The following is a 26,470-nucleotide window of genomic DNA, read 5'->3' as shown; positions in this document are numbered from 1 at the left end:
TAAAGCAAGCCGGAGTGGGGAGCAGGTAAAGTATGCTCCGACCAGCGGGGGCGTTAACTTACATACACGCAACGGGATGTCAAGCCTGCTGCGTGTATGTTTTCTCATAAAGATGCACTGACACTGGATACGCAGTGGATTTCGCAGCGAATCAACAGTGTGAAATCCGCTGAGGATCCGGTGTGTGTGTGTGAAGGTACCCAAAAGAAAAAAACAAAAAAATGGCCCACAGGTTGTTCTCGGCTGAGGAGGCATTCGCCTGGATTGCCTCAGATACTGAGACAACCAGTGAGGGAGAAGAGAAATATCCCTCGTTCCTTCTTCCTTTCTCTTCTTCCTCACCGTCATCATCATTTAGTGATGACAAGCCCCCAAGACACTGCTCCAACCCCTACGAACCACAGATTCCTGAGTTTTTGGGGTCACTTGTGGGGGGTTTCCACTGTGTTGGCAGCACGGGGGCTCTACGAACCCGACATGGCCTTCATCCTTCATTCTGGCCAAATCCAGCTTCCAAAATCCAAATTGCGCTCCTTCCCTTTGGAGGCTTTCCGTGCACCAGCTTTGCACTTTGTGTCTACATATGGGGTACTGCTGTAATCGGGGGAAACTGCTCTACATGATTCGGAGTTCATTTTTTTCTTTTAACCCCTTGTGAACATGAAAAATTCAAAGTTACACCAACGTTTTAGTGTAAAAAATTACATTTTTCATTTTCACTGCACATTGTTCCACATTTGTGTCTGCCACCAGTGGTGTCCAGATGCTCACTATACCCCTTGTTACATTCTTTTAAGGGTGTAGTTTCCCAAATGGTGTCCATTTAGGGGTGTTTGTTAGGTTTTGGCACCCCAGAGCCTCTGCCAACCAGAAGTGGTACTTTGAAAATTTGCCAATTGTAATGGAGGCTTCAAAATTCGCTAGGCGCTCCTTTGTATCTAAAGCTTGTGGTTGAGTCAAATAGCGCAATAGGGCCATAAATCATATATTTCTATAAACTGCAGAAACGGGGCAATAAAAATTGTGGTGCATTTCTCTGGAAATAGGTTTTCTATTATGAAAGATATTGGATCACAATATAATTTCTGCAAAGAAAATAGAAATTTTCAATTTTCTTACACACTTAGCTTTTATTTCTGTGACTCACCTAAAGGGTTAAAAAACTTTCTGGAATTTATTTTGCACAGTTTGGGGGGTGCAGTTTCTGAAATTGGGTGCTTTGTGGGGCTTCACAAGATACAGCCTCCTTAAATCCACTTCAAACGTTAACTGGTCCCTTGCAAAACATGATTTTGAAATTCTTGTGAAAATCTGGAAAAATGCTGCTAAATTTTGAAGCTTTCTATTGTCTTAAAAAATTGAAGGCAAGTTTAATAAATGCTGCCAACATAAAGTAGACATGTTGCTAATGCTATTTAATATATAATTTATGTGGCATAACCATTTTCCTTACAAGCAGAAAATTTCAAAGTTAGAAAAATGCAATTTTTCACGTTATTTTGGGGTTTTTCATAAAGATAGGCTGTAAGTATCGACTCCAATTTACCAGAAATATAAAGTACAACGTGTCACGAGAAAACAATCTCAGAATCAGCCGGATAGGTAAAAGCATCCCGAAGTTATTAACGGATAAAGTGACACAGGTCATATTCCTGAAATTTGGTCCGGTCCTTAAGGCCATTTTCGGCTCCGTCCTTAAGGGGTTAATAGAAGTAATTTACAAATCTATATAACTTTCTGACACAAGTTTATTTGGGGGGAAAAATTGCCTGTGCCCCCCTTTAATTTTTTTACATTTAAAATGGTTTCACTACAACACATTTACTTTTTATCCAAAGAGTCACCTTTAGGTATCATGTAAATTCAAGCAAGAGACGCCTTTGAAAATAAAATCTATAAACACAAAAAAGCAGTACAGAGTGCCCTAATTTCTTCAGTAAAGCTTTCATTTGCCTTTTACAAAGTAGCGAGCTCAAAATATTTCATTTCTAAATCCTCGATTCAAAACACATTTTGATCGCCCCTACTGTGTGCAGTAATCTAAGCTTGGACATTATAATGAAATCCACACAGCAAGATGTCCAAAGCCAATCCTTTTTAAAGGTCAGGTGACACTTAATGAAAAACTGGGGGGAAAAAAAAGGTCTGCACAGAGTGAAAAACTAACACAGAGTCAAATATTTACAACACTGACAGTGGAAAAAAATACAGAACATACTATGCTATAAAATGACAAATTGTGTTTCAATGTAACAAAAACAAAAGTAGCAACAAATCAAAAACAATAAAGAAAATGTACAACAAAGTAGCTTGTTCAAATATGAACATTAAATAAACAGACAATCTCATAATTAGTAGTATGTGTTCTCATTGTTTTCATATGCATTTAGGAAATGTAGGCTGCATTAGGAAGTCATATCAATGAAAAAAATAAGAATCAAGATGGAAGACATCCCATGCATGCCCCAGAAATTAAAACACAGCACATAACACAGCAAAAATATATTAAAGACAAAAAGAAAGAGCATTTATGTCAGTTTTGCTCCACTCTTCAACTAGCACACACTAGTTGGAATTTACGCTAAACTTTGATCTCAGGAATGTACCATAGAGGCTTAATATTATTCAAGTCTGGTCCCTTGGCTGGTTAGGGTAGATATGTAACCTTATTTTTATGTGCCTCAAACCATGATCCAAGAGGTCTGTTCACAGTTATGAACATATATACAGATATTGTGGACGTGAAGGGGTTAACAACACCCTTCATTTCACCATAAAACATACTGCAAAACAGAAAAAAATTCTGAGCTAAAACTAGGGGAAAAACCCTGCAATCCTGCAACTTAATTTTATTGCAGAGTGAACAAAGTAAAAATTCTGCAGGTCAGTACCATTACCATTTAGTTTGCTCTGTTTCACGAACTAAAATGAAAGTTTATTAAATCGCCATATTCTAACCTCTATAATCTTTTTATCCGCGGAGAAGTATAATGGCTTATTTCTTGTACTGTCATCTCTAGTCACCAGACTGGAAAAGATGGGATATTTTGCTCGCTTTTTATTCTACTTTAGCAGACAAATGACATGACCAAAAATCTGCAATTGTGGCGTTTGGTATGGTTTTTCGTTTATGCCGATCACGGTGCTGAATCAAATTTGTTTAATTTTCATAGTTTAGACAATACCAAATATTTTGGTTTGCAAATTTTATTTGAAAAAATATAAAACATTGTTTTAAAAAGGGAAGGGATTTTTTTTCAATACTTTTTATTTTAATTTTCTTTAACACTTTCTAGGTTTCCTAATTTAATTTTCTAGGGATTATAATAAGCAATCATTAGACTACTTATACTGATCAATACTATCCTATGGCATAGCACTGATCACTTAGATCCGTGCTCTGCTGCTAAAGTCTGCAATCTGTTTGCTATGAAGGTCTAGTAAAGGCCTCCATCAGCTATAGCAACCAATTGACACCACATTATTCTGTTGCAGCGTTGTCGATCAGAACCCTGGCAGGTGCGTAACATGTCAAGTCACTCTCTGCATGCTGCAATTGGACTGAAGTCTGCACCAAACACCTGCCCACAGCTGTAAAATACAATAGGTACTCACCGCATATTAGCAAGGGCTCAGCTCCTAAACCTGTTCTATATGCAATGGCTGCCGAGCCACAGTAAAAAGGCCTCTAGGGTCGTTAAGAGGTTACATTTATAATAGACAGTCATTTGATACATCTTACACTTCTGACTACTCTGTATAATTTTAGTCTGTTAATAATTTCAAATGATTCACTCTAAATATGAACATTTAATGTCTTTCTAATAACCGCTCTAAATTCTTGATATGACAGTTATTAGAAGACACTGAATGTTCACCTTAATATTCATCTCTAAAATACTCAGTAAATTAAAATTAAAGAAAGCACCAGGCAGTGCTCACATAAAACCTTTTTAATCCCCACTACTTAACTAATGGTTAATGCACTATTATTACTGTCCATTAATTTCTATTTAAAAATCTCCAGTCTAGCAGTACTTATCAGCTGCTGTATGTCCTACAGGAAGTGGTGTATTCTTTCTATTCTGACACAGTGCTCTCTGCTTCCACCTCTGTCCATGTCAGGAACTGTCCTGAACAGCAGCAAATTCCCATAGAAAACCTCACTTGCTCTGGACAGTTCCTGACATGGACAGAGGTGGCAGCAGAGAGCACTGAGTCAGACTGCAAAGAATACATCATTTCCTGCAGGCCATACAGCAGTTGATAAGTAATGGAAGACTGGATATTTTTAAACATAAGTTATTTACAAATGTGTGTGTGTGTGTGTGTGTGTGTGTGTGTTTGTATATATCTATCTTTCTGACACTATTAGGTTTGGAGAGAAAAAAATTGTTAGGGTATGCCAAAATATAACAGTTTTCTTATTACTTGGCAATTTTTATCCTGATGACATTTCTATGTGTAGACAAATGTAAAAGTGGTCTTGCATTCTAAGCAGGTTGACTTACCACCCTCATAGTTCCTACAGAAGAGGAAAGATCATTAAAAGTTCATTATTGTGTCACAGTCACAGTCATGTACACATATTTCAGGTTTCAAAGGCACCAGTGTAGTTTTATCTCAGGATGAATGTCTACCTTACAATACTTGAAAGCAAAGACTGAACCCTTTCATGTGTACATTAATGTTCTCCTTAAGAGCTGATAGTAGTTTGTCTGCTCTTTATATCTAAAGGTATAATCAGGACATAATTACTGACTCTTAAAGCAGAACACCATCTCTTTGTCTTTCCTTTAGCGGATTCAACCATTAAGGTAACTTTCCAGCTGTCACAGTCTAGAGGACGGTTCCCATTGTTCTTGGTATATGTAAGAGATCCCAACTACTTGTGTCAGGACGTGTCCTGGTTCCACCTGCAGAACATCCCAACCCTTCATCAGTTCCATGATCAAAGCCAGTAGCATAAAACATACCTAAGTGTCTAAAAAAGCTGATGACTAAGATTTCCTGTACCATGGAGGACTGCTCTTCCCACACACTCATTCCCACACATACCCATGGAACACTAAACACCCAAATATTCAAAGAATGTTACTATAGGGGGTCTCAACACAAGGGCGTTATTAAGAGTGGCCTTTATGGCTAGCCCTATTATTTTATTGGAAACTGCCAGGATAATGACAATGCAGCAGGCGTGTAAAATCCAAGAACAAGCATTATTCTAAGTTTTCTATAAAAATTCTTATCCTATAGGGTCTTTTCTAAAGCATAAAATAACCTTGTGATACTCTACAACTAGGAGTCATTTCCATCCTAGAAGCTATAGCAAAACTACAACTCCCAGCATGCACTCTAGGAGTTGTAGTGTTGTAACTGGTGAGAATCTGCCGTTTGTAGACCATCAATAAAATTTGCAACAATATGAAAACCTCATTCAAATTTTATCTATATCATAAAAACTAGAAAATGTACCCGGCGTTGCCCGGGTATAAAGTGTCAGTGTGTTAATTAGATTTGTTCCAAGGTCGTCAAGGAGGCAAATCTATGCCCTTGTGTTTTTTTGTTTAAGGGAAAGTTGACAGGAGCCCTATATACCCCGACAGATCTGCACTGTTTATGTAAATTGTAGGTTAGAAATAAACCTAAACCTTTAAACATTCTAAATACCTAATAGCCAAACTGAGAGAGTCAGCTGACTGATGTGATGTCATCAGCGGACTGCCGATTGGTTATACCCTGCACCTGCGCAGTGACACCGGCAAGACGCCGATGTTTGCGTGCTCTAGCTATACCATGGAGTCGGTTGGATACAAGTCCTGGGGATATTTTCTGATTTTAGTATGTAAGTTATATATGTTCACTGACACACTGTTTCTGGTGGTGAGGGTTAATAAAGTTAATTATGTACTTGGCAACTATTTGCTAGCTTAAACATGTGATTGGCTGTATGATGTATATATACTCTGTTCACTTGTATATTGTATCAGCTTGAGAAAGACCTTTTTGGTCGAAACGTTGCTGCTATGTTATTGCCATGAGGGAATAAACACACTTTTTTGCACTTTATCAACGCCTTGATGCTGTTACCTTTTGCATTTTTCTATGGACTTTGTCCTGTTGGACTACAGGAATGGTAACTTTGTTTCATCTATTTTCTATATAATTTTTTTTATATTGTTTTGAGTCTGCTCAGAGACCGACTAGGTGTGCTATGGTATTTTTGCCTTTTAGCCAAACTGAGATGTCATCATGTGATCAGACTGTATACAGAGCCTGATTATATACAGAGCATGGTTATATACAACATTGTCAGTGTTATATACAGCCTGGTTATATGCAACATTGGCAGTGTTGTATATACAGTATACAGACTTATATACAACATTAACAGTGTTATACTGAGCCTGGATATATACAACATTGTCAGTGTTATATACAGCCTGGTTATATACAACATTGGTAGTGTTATGCTGAGCCTGGTTATTTGCAACCTTGGCAGTGTTATATACAGTCTGGTTATATACAACATTGGCAGTGTTATGCTAAGCCTGGTTATGTACAACATTGGCAGTGTTATGCTAAGCCTAGTTATATACAACATTGACAGTGTAAGTAGAGGTCCTGTATACCTGTAGTATATAGTTGGTGGGGGTCCTGTATATCTGTAGTGTATAGTTGGTGGAGGTCCTGCATACTTGTTGTGTGTAGTTTAGGGTCCCCCCCCACCACCACCGACTGCAGACCATAAGTATGGTGTGTGTGCAGAAAACCTGCAGCTTATAATAATAAGTCCATACACAATCCTGCATCATCATAATCTGGCCCTCTTCGGCACTATCTTCTATCCTTGGTGAGGACAACACAGAAGAGGTTTCAAAGTTTCTAATACTGTATACACTCCCCCACTGTAGGTAGTCCCCCCCGAAGGTAGCCCCCATACTGTATACACCCCCACACCTGTGGGTGGCCCCCATACTCTATACATTCCCCCCCTTGCAGGTAGTCCCTATACTGGTATACACTCCACCCCCGCAGGTAGCCCCCATACTGTATACGGCTCTCTCCTAACGGCTCTGGACGTCCAAGCCCCCCCCCCCCGGTGTGCAGCGTCCAGAGCCGTGAGGAGAGAGCTGTGCCCGGCAGCTGAACACACTGGAGGGGAGCCTGCACGATCTAACAGCGGTCTGTGCGGGCGGGATGATGGATGCCTCTGTCAGTGTAAGTTACGCTCCCGACACAAACTGGGTTAACTTGCATACTCGCAGCGGGATGTCAATCCCCCTGCGAGTATATAGTGTCATAGGGTTGAATGACACTGGATCCGCAGTGAATTCGCAGCGTAAAATCCGCTGTGGATCCGGTAGGTGTGCAGGCACCCTTACTGTATTTATTTCTGTGGATGTTGTGAGGCAGCTGGCCCTAGCAACCAATCAGATTCCAGCTCCCTGTGAAAATAAAAGTAGTAATCCTATTGGTTGCTAAGGCTTTCAACTGCCGTTTCTGCTGGTCAGCTTCAGCACTAATTATATCACCTGTGTGTGCAGTGTGGAGATTTTCCCATTCATCTCTATGGGGCGCTCTTACCCCTCCCCCTCCCCTCCTGTACATCTGGCGGGGACGGGACCTTCGCTCTAACCTGCCCGGGCACCCAATGTATCTGTGGGCCAAATTTGGGGTCAAACGGTTAAGGCGTTTAGAAGTCTATAAGGGACAGACAGACAGAATTTCATTTTTATGATATAGATGAAAGTCTGTCTGTCTGTCCCCTATAGACTTCCAAACGCCTGAACCGTTTGACCCCAAATTTGGCCCACAGATACATTGGGTGCCCGGGAAGGTTAGAGCGAAGGTCCCGTCCTTGCCAGATGTACAGGAGAGGAGGGGAAGAGTGCCCCATAGAGATGAATGGAAAAATCTCCACACTGCACACACAGGTGATATAATTAGCTTCAGCTCTGTCCAGGAGAAACGGCAGTTGGGAGCCTTAGCAACCAATAGGATTACTACTTTCATTTTCACAGAGAGCTGTGGTTGCTAGGGAAGCTGTCTCACAACATCCACAGAAATAACTGGTAGACCCCCTACTCCATCTATACAGTACATGTATATACAGGGCACTACAGGTATACAGGACCCCCCTACTCCAACTACACAGTACATGTATACAGGGCAGTATTACCAGCTGCTGCTGCCCTAAGCACTACACCTGAAGATGCCCCATTCTCACTCCAGAGGTCACATTTAACACCACCATATCAGACCTGACCAATACCGCCATACCGGACCTGACCAATACCGCCACACTGTGACTGGATAACACCGCCATACCAGACCTGACCAATACCGCCACACTGTGACTGGATAACACCGCCATACCAGACCTGACCAATACCGACACACTGTGATTGGATAACACTGCCATACCAGACCTGACCCATACCGCCATACTGTGACTGGATAACACTGCCATACCAGACGTGACCAATACTACCATACTGTGACTGGATAACACTGCCACACCAGACCTGACCAATACCGCCATACTGTGACCGGATAACACTGCCATACCAGACCTGACTAATACTACCATACTGTGACCGGATAACACTGCCATACCAGACCTGACTAATACTACCATACTGTGACTGGATAACACTGCCACACCAGACCTGACCAATACTACCATACCCCCTTCGAAAAGACACTAGATTTTCTGGCAAGTCTGAGCAGGAGGTGGAATTCTAGAAAAATAAAAAAAAAATGAAAAATTGTTTCCTTCCCCCTGCTCCCTGGTGCTGCCCCCATCCAAGGTGCTGCCCTAGGCAGACCACGAGTGCCTAATGGTAAATACAACCCTGCAGGTATACAGGACACTACAGGTATACAGGACCCCAAAACTATACACTACAGGTGAACGGGACCTCCACCAGCTATATACTACAGGTATAAAGGACCCCAAACTATACACTACAGGTATACAGGACCTCCACCAACTATATACTACAGGTATACAGGACCCCAAACTATACACTACAGGTATACAGGATCTCCACCAACTATATACTACAGGTATATAGGACCCCAAACTATACACTACAGGCAGGGCCGATTCTAGCTTTTTTGCCGCCTGAGGCGAAAACTGACAAAGCGCCGCCCCTTCCCCCCCCCCCCCCCCCTCAGAGCAATAGTCAGGGAGAGAAGATCCAGGACAGGCACAGTGCAGCATCGCAGTGTGTATGGGACAGCACTATAGATAACAGTGTGTGCCGTGCGGTGACCAGATTTTTTAACTGTTTGAGCCACTATGGGCTACCTGGGAGCTTCAAAACAAACTACAATCTACAACTGCTGACCTCTGACCTCAGGAGCCGGAGAAGAGCCATAAAACGGGCTGCTCTGTTAACTCTTTCAGTACTGCAGAATGTAGAGTATTACTGTGCATCACTTACATTCTGCAATACAGAAAGAGTTAACAGCAGAGCAGAACATTACTTTGATGCCTCTTCTCCTGCTCTTGCACTATGCTGAGGTCAGCTCGGAGTTCGGCAGTCCAGAGAAGACATAATATAGCGTCCCCGCTGCTGGTAACTTTTTCTTTTCTACAGTGTGTAAGTGATGCAGAGTATAATAACTGCATTATTGAAAGGGTTAACAGCAGGAGACACTATATCTATGTCTTATGTGATGTGAATACCTGTGAATACGAGGCTTCCAGTGCCTCCTCAGCGCTTCTCATGAGGCAACTGACAGGAAACACGGCTGGGCACTGAGCCGTAACTAGTTGTAATGATAAGGACACAGGACGCTGATGCCGCCCCCCTCAAGGGCTGTGTTATCTGCCGCCTGAGGCAAACACTTCACCTCGCCCAGGGCTCCAGACTAAAAAATTTACCTGGGAGCCATTGGCTCCTAACCTGAAAAATTTAGGCGCCAAATAGAATATTTGGTCGCCAACATTTTAAACCATGTAAAATTAATGTTATGTTAAATGGGACTTACTGTGTGCAGAGGCCACGGCAGCATCCTCCTCCTTTAGATTCTCTCTTTTCTTAGTTTGAAAACGTTCAACATGGAAACTTGCAACTTGACAACCATATCCAGTCTGACTCAGTACTTCAGCTTCACTTGGCTAGCCTATTAATGAGGCTTACTCTTCTGAACTTGAACTTAAAGGGAACCTGTCGACCCCCGTACCGGGGTGACAGGCTCCCAACCCCCCGTTAGAACCCCCTATACTCACCTCATCTTCACCCCGCTTCTGAAGATGGTCGGGTCACGGAGATCTCAGCCGCTGCAGCCCGGCGTGTGCTGAGAGATGAGTCCAACGCTCATAGAGAATGACGGGAGAGTCCAGCACTCCGTCATTCTCTATGAGCGTTGGACTCATCTCTCAGTGTGCGCGTCAGGCTGCAGCGGCTGAGATATCCGTGACCCGACCATCTTCAGAAGCGGGACCCGGCGCGATGAGGTGAGTATAGGGGGTTCTAACGGGGGTTGGGAGCCTGTCACCCCGTCACCGGGGGAGACAGGTTCCCTTTAAAAGCTTGCAACAGTCTATACATACTGAGCTAGACTTATGACTGCAGCCATAGTGACCCCCCACAAGATGTGTATATAAATAGATATATCTCTCACCTAGTGACTAATGCAAGTGACCCCCTACAATACAGACACCTGAGGGGCCCTGATAATAATAATTGTGCATATATCTATCTCCCAGTGTCTGCAGCCAGTTTGCCCTACACTTATAGATGGCCCCCTCCCCTTATAGATGACCCCCTCTACCCCCATTATAGATGCCCCCTCCTCCCCCCCATTATAGATGCCCCCTCTCCCCCCCATTATAGATGCCCCCTCTTCTCCCCCCCTTATAGATACCCCCTCCCCTTATAGATGCCCCCTCTACCCCCCATTATAGATGCCCCCTCTTCTCCCCCCCTTATAGATACCCCCTCCCCTTATAGATGGCCCCCTCTCCCCCCCTTGAAGATGGCCCCTCTTCTCCCCCCATTATAGATGCCCCCCTTCTCTTCTCCCCATTATAAAGCCCCCCCCCTTTCCTCTATGCTAAGCAATATTTTAAAAAAACAAACACACAAACTCACCTGACAACCCGCTCCCCCGGCGATCCTCTTCTTCTTAAGGTGCTGTCCCCGGCTGATGCGCGGCTGCCGAGGGTGTCCCGTTCTATCCCCGGCAGCGCGGCGCGTCAGTGAGCTCCCTGTACGCCGGGGCTGTGACTTCTGACACAGGAAGCGTCTCTGACGCGCGCTTCCTGTGCCGGAAGTCAGGGCCCCAGGCAGCTCACTGATGCGCCGCGCTGCCGGGGATAGGACGGGACACCCCCGGCAGCCGCGCATCAGCCGCGCATCTTAAAGAGACAGCGCGCCGCCGCCGGGGCCAGTCGCAAATGGCGCCCAGATTAATAAATCTGGGCGCCATTTGCAAAATTTCAGTCGCATTGGCGACCATTTTGGTCGCCATCTGGAGCCCTGTCGCCTCATGGCAGATATGGGCCTGACTACAGGTATACAGGACCTCCACCAACTATATACTACAGGTATACAGCACCCCCACCAACTCTATACTACAGGTATACAGGACCCAAAACTATACACTACAGGTATACAGGAACTCCACCAACTATATACTACAGGTATACAGGACCCCAAACTATACACTACAGGTATACAGGACCTCCACCAACTCTACACTACAGGTATACAGGACCTTCAAACTATAAAGTACAGGTATACAGGACCCCAAAAGTATACACTACAGGTATACAGGACCTCCATCAACTATATACTACAGGTATACAGGACCCCAAACTATACACTACAGTTATACAGGAACCCAAAACTATACACTACAGGTATACAGCACCCCCACCAACTCTATACTACAGGTATACAGGACCCCAAAACTATACACTACAGGTATACAGGACCTCCACCAACTATATACTACAGGTATACAGCACATCCACCAACTTTATACTACAGGTATACAGGACCCCCAAACTTTACACTACAGGTATACAAGACCTCTACCAACTATAAAGTACAGGTACACAGGACCCCCAAACTATACACTACAGGTATACAGGACCCCCAAACTATATACTACAGGTATTCAAGACCTCCATCAACTATACACTACAGGTATCCAGGACCCTTAAACTATAAACTACAGGTATAGAAGACCTCCATCAACTATACATTACAGGTATACAGCACCTTCACCAACTATATATTACAGGTATACAGGACCCCCAACTATACAGCAAGATTCATCAGACTCAATGATAAATTTGTCAAAATTTGTTTTTGCACAGCATGGAAAAAATACACAAGCGCAAAAAAGATTGCACGGATGACATATGTGCCCCTAAAAATATAGTAAAGCTGCAGTAATTAAAAAATATCTAGAAACATAAAAGTAAGAACACAAATAAGAAACAATCACAAAAAATCACTTTTCAAATTTGTCATTGATGCTGTTATATAGAAAAAAGCAAAGATGTTCTTTGTCAGCCACCAGTATTGTATTCAAATGCCAAACCATCGGTCTTGAGCATGCTTGAGTATCATTCAACTCTACTTATTACTTCTCCACACTCCCCCAATGACCTCCTGCAGCATCTTCGGTTCCCCTGCAGATGCTTCTCGGCAGTGACAGCTCACTCAGCCAGTCACTAGTGAGGCACTGTCCCATCTTGAACAGTGATTGGCGGAGGTTATCAATGCCGATACAAAACCGGTTGGCAGCAGGATCGCACAGTGGTGGACCTGAACTTGTGGCAGGAGAACACAGGGGCAGCAAGGTGAGGCAAAAATAGCAGTATATAAAAGGTTTTTCAACACCAGAGTACCCCTTTAAAAAAAATATTTCCAAACATGTTGAAAAGAATCAAACAGGAAATAATTCCTGAGTGAAAAAAAGTGTTTTCCCATTGAAGATGGATTGCATAAGTCCCATCACAGCACAGCAGTATTCAATTTATTTGCTGGAAAGGTGAAAATTAATTCTGAGGGTCTGTGAAAATTAGTTTAAAAAAAAGTTTAGTGTTTTCAAGTAAACACTATTGATATAGTCTGTGTATGCCTTGCCAGTATATATATATCTATCTATATGGATTAATGGTGCAGCACAGAAAATAATACACTGGTAAATGAACTGGTGAGAAAACTACACCTTTTTTGCAATTGGAACACATACATGAAACCTTTTGGATAATAATAGCAAGTAAAGAAAATACATTTTCAAAAATCTGGTCCTTTAGAAGGTCTTAAAATTAGCTAAATACAACCTTATATAAACCAACACATAAAAAATTACACTTTTCATTATCTCATTATTTGTTTATAGCAGGGATGGAGAACCTTCTGCCCTCCAGCTGTTGCAAAACTACAATTCCCACCATGCCTGGAAAGCCAAAGCTTTAGCTCTGGCTGTCCAGGCATGATGGTAATTGTAGTTTTGCAACAGCTGGAGAGCCGAAGGTTCCCCATCCCTGGTTTATAGGGAACCAGTCATGTTCCAAACGGCGACACTGTTAGAGGGCCAAGAGGCAGATAGTACATTTCATATATTCGTCTGTGCTTCCAGAGTGTAGAAAATGCTTTTATTTTATAGTACAAAAGAGTGCCTGCTAGGACTCAGCTTCCAGGTGTCAATCAATTAGGGAGGAGGGGAGAGAAGAGGCTTCACAGCTTATAGCTATTCAGAAGCTTGGAAAAGCTTAACTCCTTGTAATACAGAACAAAAGAATTTTTGCACATCCTGGAAGCACGGACAGATGTTAGGATAAGGAGACGTGATGCCTTTTATATATCTATCTAAGTGTCAGCAGTTTGGAATGTGAATTACAGTGTTGTAAAACTCATATATCGCTATCATTTTATATATCAGATCGTATCTATCTTACTCGTTTGTCTTTGAACATGTTTAAAGACAGCGACAGACAATGATCAGCAGACATCGTTCATGTCGGCTGATAGTTGTCTTCTATTACACGAGACGATTATCAGCGGTAACAGCCAATAATCATTTTGTGTAATTTTTGTGGGCCTTAACTTCCTTTGTGCCTCGCAGCACTGATATTATGCACCCCTCCTCTAGGCTGTGCTGTCCTTCTCTGTGCTGATTCTGACCATGCCCTGCTCCCTTTGTCTTCTATTGATCCTTTATATGCTATGGAGCACACAGAGGAAGAAACAAGGTCACATGCTCCTCCGTGCTCGGACATCTTATGGACAGAATCACCATTCAACATACAGAGCAGGGCAGCACAGCCTGGTGGATGGGCACCTTATATCAGAGCTGAGAGACACACAGGGAGCTGCTGTAAGCAAGTGCAGTGTGTACACAGGGAGCAGCTGTAAGCAAGTGCAGTGTGTACACAGGGAGCAGCTGTAAGCAAGTGCAGTGTGTACACATGGAGCTGCTGTCAGTATGTGCAGTAAGTACACAGGAAGTTGCTGTCAGTAGGTGCAATGAATAAACAGGGAGATAGTGTAAAAGCAGTGAGTACACAGGGAGCTACTATAAGTGCAGTGAGTACACAGGGAGCTACTGTAAGTGCAGCCAGTACACAGGAAGTTGCTGTCAGTAAGTGCAGTAAATACACACGGAGCTACTGTAAGTGCAGTGAGTACACAGGGAGCTACTGTAAGTGCAGTGAGTACACAGGGAGCTACTGTAAGTGCAGTGAGTACACAGGGAGCTACTGTAAGTGCAGTGAGTACACAGGAAGCTGCTGTCAGTGAGTGCAGTGAGTACATAGGGAGCTGCTGTCAGTAAGTGCAGAGAGTACACAGGGTGCTGCTGTCAGTAAGTGCAGTGAGTACACAAGGAGATGAATCTAACCTGCTTAAAGTTACCCATGAAAAGCTTCCTTCTTCTGATGGCCTATGTTTTCTTTCACCTCATTCATAATCTAACCTACCATCTCCCTATTACACAGAAGGCCCTGAGGATGAAGGTATGTCTCTCACCTATATCCTTGGCGCCTTTCCCTTGCACTTACTTGTTCACTCCACAATCAGACAAGACTTGGAGCACTGGGGCGCCATCAGGAGAACTGCCCCACCCCTCATAGCAGCGATCCACCCCAGCTGGCCCACCTCTTCTAATGATTATCAATGAAGCAGGCCGGTGGGCAGGGGGGCAGGGCAGTGCTCCTAATGGTCTTACAGGGCCGAAGAGTAAATGACTAAGGGCACAGGAACGGCGCTGAGGATGAAGGCAGGAGACATACTTTTTGTGTAACCTCCTGATAGTTCCCCTTTAATAATTATCACAACAACAAAAGCTTAGCGGTCCCTGCACAGTCTAACGTCACATACTGACATATTATCAAGAACTATTCGCCACAGGTATACAATCTAAGAGAAACTGAGTGTTATAACACAGCCCAACACATGTTCAGCCCTAGGGATCTATATGAAAAGAAAATAGGCCACTAAGAAAAGAACAGTGCTGCTATAAAGATAGTTACGCTTTAAATAAAGTAACAAAATCCCATTGGTTATACTTGCAGCCCAGTAAGCCGGGTGTAAGATGTCTTGCATTCTATAACAAATCTGTCCTGACCACAAGCCTTAACCAGCTGTGCAGGACAGAAATATAGTGAAATGCTTGCGTTCCAGTCATTTGCCATATTAACAACAGAGCCACCAATACTCAAACGCAATATAATTTCAATACATATTGTTCTTGAATGACACTCTGCACAAAATGCAAGCTCCGAGATCCAAACTAACTAGGAAAAATGCTTACCATCCGCAGCTAAAATGGATCAATACACAAGTTCCCATTACAATATAAATACGAATAACTTTAAAATAAAGAGATTCATCCGTACATAGAGCTATGCATAAAAGCCATAAAGAAACAGCAGTTTTAATAAAATGTTATAATCAAAATCAATTGCTTTTGTAGAAGACGGTTTTATGAATTTTTAGATTTTACTATGTGATACATAGACTTCACTAAACATGAGCGATCTTCAGCATAGACACAGTCTGGCAAGGTTATGGTATCGATTTGAATACCAGTTCTTCCACGATGGAACTATGTTAACACATCGTCAAAATGGCAGACATATTTTTGGACGGACGTCATTTAACAGCAAATAATGGCTGTTTAATAATGATTTAAGACAATGGAAGTTATCTTGCGGTAAAAAAAAACAGGCCTCATTTTGACGGTGTGAACATAGCTTAAAGGGGTAGTGCGGCGCTAAGAAATTATTCACAAAATAACACACATTACAAAGTTATACAACTTTGTAATGTATGTTATGTATGTGAATGGCCCCCTTCCCGTGTTCCCCGCCCCCCGCCCGTGGACCCGGAAGTGTAGTGGATTATAAATACCTGATTCGTGTCGACCCCCGTCCGCCATCTTCTGACAATGATGTACTACACTTCCGGGTCCACGGGCGGGGAACACGGGGAAGGTGGCCATTCACATACATAACATACATTACAAAGTTGTATAACTTTGTAATGTGTGTTATTTTGTGAATAAGTTCTTAGCGCCGCACTACCCCTTTAATACTAAATTATCATTTAGGCCGCATTCACACATCCGTGGTCTTGCCCATAGCTACAGACAGGACTGCAGATGTGCAACCACAGCCTTCCACAACCTATCTTCAACTACATGGACCCCCTCATTCAACATAGGGGATACTTAATTTACTGTCATATTTTGCTTTTATTTTACTGTGTGTCAACATAGCCTTATAGGGGTAGTTTACAAAGCTCCAGTCTTTCAATAGTTATCAACTGCTGTGTGTCCTGCAGGACGTGGAGTATTCTTTCTAGTCTGGAAATCAGGAGAGGTTTTCTATGGGGATTTGCTACTGCTCTGGACAGAGGTGGTAGCAGAGAGCATTGTGTCACACTGGAAAGAATACACTTCATTCAGGACATACAGCAGCTGATAAGTACTGGAAGACTTGCTTTTTTAATAGAAGTAAATTACAAAATCTCTGGCACCAGTTGAAAGAAAAAGAAAATCAATTCACTCTATTTCAACAGTGTGTGAACATAGCCTTTTTGTGTTTTCAATCCACTCCTTGTTTTGGTTGCAAAATACTGAGCAAAAATACTGTGTGGGATTATAACACTGGATTTACACTTTGGCTGGATTCTTTTTTCGCACAGAAGGTGAATCCCTGTACTGGAGTAGACCGTGTAGCCTAGGGAGATGAGGCCCTGCCTAGAGGACACTGTCCACTGATGAAATGAAGCGACTTTAGAGGAGAAAGACGCCACAGACAAGTTTGCCACAGACAATATGCAATTTGCAACCTGGTAATAGTTCAGACTCCTCTTATGTGGGCTTGTCCCTCCTAATAATCTAAGATGGATGCCAGATCTGTGTGTCCAGAAAGAGCACCACGGTAGTCCCCAGTTTGGGTGTGGGTTTTGCAGCTCAGTTCCACTAAAATGAATTGAGCTGAATTGTAACATCACACACAACCTGGGGACAGGGGTGGTAATGTTTTTGCAAGAGAGTAGTCCTGGATAATCCCTTGTAGGCTATGTTCACAAACTGGCCCAGATTTATCATAAAGTTTAAAATATATTAGTGTAAATTGTCCACAGCCCCAATCACAGCTCCTCATTTTAGCAGAACTGAAACCTGAGCTGTAATCGGTCGCTTTGGGCAGTTTACACTTGTCTATATTTTAAATCTCCCAGATTGTCTGTTTTGCTTTAAGAAAAAAAAAAGCTGCAATAAAAAAAAAAAACACAACAGACGTTTTAGATTTTGATGATTCCCAAAGAAAGCAAATACAAACAATGCCCATTTGTCCCACAATGCATAGAATAACGGCCGTTAATTTGCAAATTAATGCTGTTGATATGTATTGGTGGCTGCTAGGAGGCAAATGAAAAACAAAAAATGGCAGTGCAAAGGCACAGATATCATCTGTAACATGGACTATAAAAATATACTAGGATTTTCTAAATACAACTGTCTGCAAAGTAAAAGAAAAAGAAAAGATTGTGATAAAATGAATGTAGTGGACTTTTACTATAAAGAGCTAAGCAAGTGTCAGGCAACAGTAAAAAGTTTCCTTCAAGAGATTATTTCACTATGGAAACCACTTTTTCTACTTGCTTGGAAATCACATTTCACATAAAAGGGATCCAATCTTAGCACCAGGCTCTACCTTTGTCTTTATGTCATGAAACAGATGCCCAGGAGAAACATGGAACAAAGTATTTGTTTAACCGTATTAGGAATTGCGTGAGCTGCCGGAAGCTCCAATTATATAACCAGATGTCTGATTTTATTGAATAAATTCTGTAGAGAAGCATATTAGCATAATTCTCCCTAAAAGTGAAGACATCACTTTAGCTAAACTGCTCCCCAATGACCATTTAAATTATATTAGTATTTGCCTTCATTGCCATTTTAATTTTGTTTTGCTGTTGGTTTCTTTTTTAGTTTCAAGTGACAACAAAACTGCAAATCTGTATTGATTAATGGGGTAGACAGCTGGCATTCAGAAACGTATGATGGGAAGGAGGCAGGAGGTAAAAGAAATGGAAAAAAGCAACACTTATGTCTGATGGGAAATGTTGGGTTTTAAATAGCATCAAGTCGTTTCTCAGAAAAATGCGGCAGTATGGAAAGCTACCACTTGAATTACTTTCAAATAAACTTAATAAAATAAAGTTCCAGCTAAGAATCGCTGACAACATGTTATATGGGGATTTTTTCAAGGGCAATTCCTTAACCCCTTCATTAAGGCACGGATGTCGACTCCCGGCCACATTGAAGCAATGGTACTCCTTGCCTTCTAAGAGCCATAACGATTCTAGTCTTCAATCTACAGGGCTGGATGGGTGCTTTTTTTGTGCCATGATCTATAGTTTTTATTGGTATATCATATTGGTGTAAATGCAATTTTACATATTTTATTTGTATAATGGGAAATGAGGGGATTTAAATTGTTATTGGGGAAGGGAGTTTACAACATTTTTTTTCCACATTGTAAGTCCCCAGGGGGCTTAAAGGGAACCTGTCACCCCCCGTGCCGGCGACTCACCCGCTTGCTGCTGCCGGCAGCAGGAAGCGGGGAACGAGTAGCAAACGAGCACTAATAGCGCTTGTTTGCTCCCGTCAGTCGGCCCGTGGAATATGGCCTTTAGGCCATGTTTACACAGCATAAAAAAAAGGTACAGAAAACTACAGTCTGGTTTTTATTTAAAACAATGGCCATAGTTTTCTGTCACTGCTGAAAACATAAAAAGCAATGGAACAACAGCCGTAGTGCTCACAAACAACATGCACTACGGCCGTTGTTCACTGCAGCCGTAGAGAAAAAAATTATTTTCTGTAGCTGCAGTTCAGCGGACATAGTTAACCCTCTGTGCACACAATGTTTGGCCATGCTAATGGCCGTATATTGCACAGGGGACCTAAAGGTGTCCGCAATCCAAATAGAAATAAAATAGCATTCCTGTGGCCAATAATGAATTATCAGACGCAGGAAAGTGAAAAAAAAAAAGAGCACCCACTGTTTGAAACCGCAAACAACTGCTGTGTCAAACAATGGCCACTGTTTTAACAGCATGTGAGCATAGTCTTACCCTGTATTTAAACAATCCCATTCTAAGTAGGAATATAATCTATAATGCATGCAATATTTACATGGCACATCGCTATAATGTTTAGGCATACCCTCTGTGTAGAATGTTTATGTATAAGGAATTACATATAGTTTACATATAACAAACTTTAAATTTCTTCCTTTACAGACCTAGTATTTTTTTTACAGAAATACTTTGTCTGCCATGTGCTTAGAGCCTTGGCCAGATTGTAATTGGTGATGAAAGAGATTTATTTGACCCGCCATTTCTGCAATTTAAAACAATGGTCCCTGCACACCCATACATAGGCAAGCAGTCTAGCTAAAGAAATGAAAAGGAGGTGGAATGTTCCACTGGGGTTTTACGATGAGATACAAATACCAGTCTGAGACACACAGCTGATACCATCCCTCTAGGCAAGAACCAAGTGCTCAACTAAGCTTTGTGTTTGCATATAAAGCCTCAGATCTTCCTAGTAACATAGTCTACAAACAACTGTTCCACTGCTCTAGTATGTCATCAATTCACACCCAAATGTCTTTTTATAAGTCGGTTACAGAATGAAATCAGGCTGTAGTTTATTTTCAGTTTATACATAGACAGAAAAATACACCATAAATACGGAAGGAGTAATTGAGATAATTTCCAAAGTAGCAAGAAAATTATGCTTTTTAGGAGTCACTGTGAACTGTCTACAAATTATCATGACTACTTAGAATAGGGGCTGTGTTTTGTGGAGAGGGAGCTGCCAGAACTCATCTCTGAATGTACAAAAACAAAAAAGATATCTGGAAACGTGGATATATGAGAAAGGAACATTTTGACCTTAAAGGGGTACTCCGGCAAAACAATCTTTCAAATCAACTAACTTTTATTTTAAAAAACTCCAGTATTCTAATACTTATCAGCTGCTGTATGTCCTGCAGGAAGTGGTGTATTCTTTCCAATCTGACACACTGCTCTCTGCTGCCACCTTTGTCCATTTCCGGAACTGTCCAGAGCAGTAGCAAATACCCATAGAAAACCTGTACTGCTCTGGACAGTTCCTAATATGGACAGAGGTGGCGGCAGGGAGCACTGTCAGAGCATTGACTGGAGAATGGCCAATGTTATACCGTTCCACAAGAAGGGTAGTAGAGAAGAGCCCAGTAACTACAGGCCAGTTAGCTTAACATGTGTAGTAGTGAAAATGATGGAAACTCTTCTAAATAAAGGATAATTGATCACCTAAAAATTAACAACCTGATGGATCCAAACCAGCATGGCTTTACAGCAGGCAGATCATGTCAGACTAATCTCATTGATTTATTTCATTGATATCTGGACTTCAGCAAAGACTTTGATACAGCTCCCCATTAAGATCTGATAGAGAAGTTAGTGAAAATTAGAATTAATCCCTGAACAGTTCAGTGGATTTAGATGCATAATAAAATAAGCAAAACAGTATACAAATACTATAGGGAATTTGTAAAAGATCAGAAATTAAAGACACCTGAAATAATAAATTCCTTCCATAATATTATCCTGGTGATACGCCCTCTTTAACCCCCTTTAGCGACAACACAACTTTACAGGTTTTCCTGCAAATTAATATGTGAAAATGAATATGAATTGGGGTCTGAAGACTCTGGTGTAACTAGCTTTTATTTTTTGTCCAGTTTTACGTGATGTCAAGATATGTAAATGCACTAACAGTACATTAATATTGATCTGTATGTATAAAAATAACATTAACTAAGGCAAAAATCTGAAACTCTGAACTGTACAGTCAAAAAAGGTGCATAGAAATATTTATTCAGTTCAGCTGTCATTTTTCTGAATTGTAATGTGAAAAGATGAAAGTCTTCAAACATGTATTTCACATAGAATTACTGATGAGGTTATCTGGAGCGACCTTTTATCGTTCCCCAAGGATGGGGGCTTCCATAAAAGAGTGCAGCAAACCTGATCACCAAATCTAAGGGGTATGCAGAATCACTCCGGAGGACGGAACGTGTAAGAGCAACAAAGCTGATTTGCCTTTTATCCAAGTCAGTTAACATAATATGTGGCACAGTGAATAATTACATTTTAGGATACTGTAGCTATTATCTAATGTATAACAATTGGATAATTGAAAACTTTTACTGCATACGATAAATAATATGGAGGAAACGTACAAAAAAGGCAGTGGTTTATTCTTTCCAGTCTGACAGTGCTCTCTGCTGCCACCTCTGTCCATGTCAGGAACTATCCAGAGCAGGAGAGGTTTTCAATCCGTATTTGCTACTGCTCTGGACAGTTCCGGACATGGACAGACCAACCCAGTCAGCACAATTGTGCTGACTATCATTAGCTTATAGTTTATTTTGTTTTTTTAATATATCTCATACAGTTGTATAAAGGAAACTAATTCATACATCATTACTCTTTCAGATGAGGAAAGTCATCTATGTATGTATCTAAATAAATAAGTTACCGTAAAGCAAGTAACAAAAGAAGAAAAGACATACCGCAAACAAGGAACCCTGGAAGATACAGGCACCTGCAAAGAATAAAAGAATGATTAGGAACATTTGAGTCGTCTCATGTCTGACACTAGAAACTGATTAAAAATGTATTATAGCCACATCAATCAGCAAAAGTATATGAATGACTTTATTTAACAAGGCCTATTTACTTGGCCGAATAAAACACACACACATTTTAAAAAAATGCAGCACATGCTATTTTCATTCATCCTGATATGCCCTTTGAAGTCTATGGATGGGTATTGAATCCCTTTCTCAAAGTATTCTTTTATTTCTTCTGTCTTCTGGTCTACACTGTTCCTTACATGTAAATCCTCATTCACACAGTCTGTAGGCTGTCCATGGAAGGTCTGCTTCACTGTATCCATTTTAATTTTAGCATACAGAAAAAGATTTTGTGTACAGTTAAAAAAATAATAATAATTTTTTTTTATAATGTAAGTTAATGAAAAACAGATTGTGCAGTATGGAATACAACAGCATCCGTTTTTTGTCCTTTATATGTATACATTAAATGGACAGCAAAAATGCAGTGTGACCTTAGCCTAAACAGTTTAATCTTTCTCTATTTTGCTCAATATACATGTTAAAAGGAATGCTTGATAAGAAAATAACATATTGTTTAAATAAACGTTTATTTTTATTTTTTTTTAATCTTCCATTTCTTATAATTATCAAAAACTAAGCTGAGACTTCCTTTTGGAAGGCTGCTGTAAAGTGATTTGTACAGCATTGCAGCAACATATGACACCAGTAGATAGATAACATTATAAGAGTAACAGTATAAGACAATAGCCGCTCTCTGTGGAATGACCTTTTCAAAGGTCACAGAGCATGCTCAATGATGTTACACATTCATCTCAAGGGGACAGAGTATTTTCGACTATGCCCATGAGTCTTGATGTAAAAGCATGTCACTAAAGGAGTTTAAAAGGGATATTCCAGTGCTACAAAAACATTGCCACTAACTTCCAGAGACAGCACCACTATTGTCTCGGGTTTGGGTTTATGTTTTGGTATGGTGTGTTTACACAGAGATTTATCAGACAGATTTGTGAAGCCAAAGACAGGAACAGACTATAAACAGAGAACAGATCATAAAAGGAAAGACTGAGATTTCTCCTCTTTTCAAATCCATTCTTGGTTTTGGCTTCCAAAATCTGTCGGATAAATCTCTCTGTGTAAATGCACCATAACTCAGTTCCATTGAAGTGAATGGAGCTTAATTGCAAACCACGCCTAACAGGAGTGGTGCTGTCTCTAAAAGAAAGCAGTCATGTTTTTGTAGCGATGGACAACCCCTTTAAGAACAGCCCAGGCATGATGGCAGCCCCCATAACAATGTATAAAAGGTAAAATTTAAAAAAACAGTCAGAAAACATAAAAAAATTGGAATAAAATAACAGATTACTGTGACTCTAATCGGCAAAAGAAAATTTAGGTGACACATTCCCTTTGAGGATAAGTAACCCTCAATTATACATGAAAAAATCCTATATATTGCCCCAGGCACATTGAAGTAAAGTGACTTGGCCTCTAAAGTTCACTGTTGGTCTGTTAGGGGATTATCGATGGCATAGACTAGTTTACTGCACAGCTCAGACTGAGCTCAGCCAAGTAATTGTTAGAAGGTAAGTGGATACATAGCTTCCTTCCTCATTGGTCTAATGACAGACAGAGGTCAGATGGAAGCCAGGTAACATCTTTTGTGCTTCTATTAAGGTGGTTTCACACAACTTTTTCTGGCAAATTTCTTTCAGTTTTTTTTAGATGCCAGAAGTGGGTACAAAAGATTTTTTGATATTTTACATCACTTATGAATCACAAAGCTAAACAAAAACTGCCTTAAAAAGCTGTGTGCCAAAGGCCCCATACGCGTTTCACTTAAAGGAAAGGATCTGCCTGGCATATTAGTGCCCTATATGAATTGTTTGGCAGAATAGAACCTACATAGTGGAAGCTAGACAGTAGAAGCAACTTTATGGACAATCTGGTTCACCCAAACCCTAACCTGCAGCATTTAATCAGCGGTGGCTGCTGAAGTTGCATGCAGGCCCACCGGTTTTATTTATTACGTTTTTAAAATTATTGGCTAGTTTAGTCAATTCTAAAATAAATCTGTGAAGTATAAATAAATCCTAATAGTACAAGTGAATACACAGAAGCTATAATTGGGTTTTCCACCCAAAATAAACTTCTCGTATGTTCCGTCTCCTAGGGAGACTATAACAAACAGCCTATTCTTACCTTTCAGCACTCCACCAGTGTCTTGAGACAGACTCCTCTGGTTGTGACAGACTGCTTAGCCAATCACTGATCGTGGCACTGTCCTGCCTCGTTCAGTGATTGGCTGAGCGGGCTGTCACCGCCAGACGAGTCCATCTCGGAAGTAGAGGCAGGACTGCTCTGCTGGGAACCTAAAGATGATGTAAGAGGGAACCAGGGAGCGCAGAAAGGTAAGAATAGGCTATTTGTTATATTCTCCCCAAGGACTGCAACATACCCTTTAATCACTTCATTAAGGGGACTACATCATACAAGGTTTGTGTTATAAGGCTTGTAAATTAACACTATAACTGTGCCATTGTTTCTCACACTTTGTAACCCAAATTAGTATTTTGTAAGCCAAAACCAGGAAAGGGAAAAAACAAGTATAAAATACGACATGGATAGAAAGGAGCGGCTGCACATCCCACCTATGGCTGCAAAATATTGTATACTGCAAAATATTGGGACCCATTCTAACTAAAATACTTCTGTACAAAGGAAGACTTTAAGGTTACAACATGCTGGAAATAAACAACTTGCCAAGCACATAGTGAACTCAACATAACACTCTATAGTGAACTAAAAGAGTCTATTCCAAAACAAACAAGGTATACTACCCAACTAACAGCTATGTAAGCCTGTTCCGTTCCGTGTATGGTCCATAGATACAGACAATGTGCTAAGGAAAGGAGTTTGGAGTTCCCAGTATCATCACTCATTATGATGCCGGGAGCTCAGAAACTATTTAAATAATCGCATTACTGTACTGACACCGTCTATCAGTACAGCAGTGCCAATATTTAAAACAGTTTAATAATGTATGTTGATGCCGGGTGCCAGTTTGAGTGTAATAACCAGACTAAAATTGTTAAATTCTTAGACAGGGTAAACGTGACATTTTATCAGGCATCTGGGCCAAATATTAGCTTCCATAGTCTTGTGATCTAAAGTTACAATGATTTCAAGCTATAATGGATGATTGGAAACCAATATGTAAAAAAGTGGACTCTCAGGCCCTCAGCCTTTGAACAACTGGCAAGGGGGGGGTACTTAAACTTCTGGCATAATTTCAGATATAGATCATATAATTAATTCACCAGTAGATGAATCCCAGGTTCAACATAGCTATGTGACCAAAGGGGATCCAATATTGGGTAGAAAACTCCCACAAGAGCGTTGGAGCGTAATTTGGGAGAAAGCAGCGAAGTCTCCAATCTGCCCTACCTATAAGGAAACACACCACAAATTTCTAATGTTATGGTACCATACGCTTAAGTTGAATACCATCTCTCTGCTCCCTGGAGATGTATGGCTGATGTGGGATCCCTTTACCACACTTTCTGGGACTGTCCCCTTACTAAACAGTTCTGGAGGGAGAGTCGTAGGTTAGCCTCTGCTGTCCTCAAAACCGATGTCCCCAAGGACCCTGCTGTTTGTCTACTTAATCGCTTTCCCAAGACTCTTAGAAAGTCTTGAGAACCATGCGGACCACTGTCAAATCCTTTGCCAGGAGCTGGGAGCAGACTTTACCTCCTTCTTGGTCCTTGGAAAAACTGACGGCATCTCCAATAATACAATGGAGGTATTTGAGCCCACTTGGTCTCCATGGGATTCTTATGATGCCCCTTCTGCGCCGGCCAATGGGTAGTCCTCAAATACATTGCAGTTTCATTGTGTTATTGAATTATTTGCAGTAATTTATGATTTCATTGTGGTCCCACCCACACAACACGCTGTATTCTCTCCCCGTAACACCACACAGCACGCTGTATTCTCTACCTGTAACACCACACAGCACATTGTATTCTCTACCTGTAACACCACACAGCACGCTGTATTTTCTACCTGTAACAACACATAGCACGCTGTATTCTCTACCTGTAACATCACACAGCACGCTGTATTCTCTACCTGTAACACCACACAGCACCCTGTATTCTCTACCTGTAACACCACACAGCACGCTGTATTCTCTACCTGTAACACCACACAGCATGTTGTATTCTCTACCTGTTACATCACACAGCACACTGTATTCTCTACCTGTAACAGCACACGGCACACTGTATT

The 26,470-nt window shown here is 41.3% G+C and overlaps 1 protein-coding gene across 2 annotated transcripts in view; it reads right to left on the bottom strand.

Moving 5' to 3' along the window:
* Positions 1-26,470, bottom strand: part of FRAS1 (Fraser extracellular matrix complex subunit 1) — a 352,271-nt gene that overhangs the window by 302,423 nt on the left and 23,378 nt on the right. For both annotated transcript variants that reach the window (XM_069978024.1, XM_069978025.1), the window contains exon 2: positions 22,115-22,146. In XM_069978024.1, coding sequence (XP_069834125.1) covers positions 22,115-22,146 — 32 coding nt within the window. The remainder of the gene's footprint in view (positions 1-22,114; positions 22,147-26,470) is intronic.

This window comes from Dendropsophus ebraccatus, chromosome 7 (assembly GCF_027789765.1).
Source record: "Dendropsophus ebraccatus isolate aDenEbr1 chromosome 7, aDenEbr1.pat, whole genome shotgun sequence".
NCBI lineage: Eukaryota > Metazoa > Chordata > Amphibia > Anura > Hylidae > Dendropsophus > Dendropsophus ebraccatus.
Note: the sequence above shows the minus strand (reverse complement) of the source record. Positions and strands in the feature narration are given on the sequence as shown.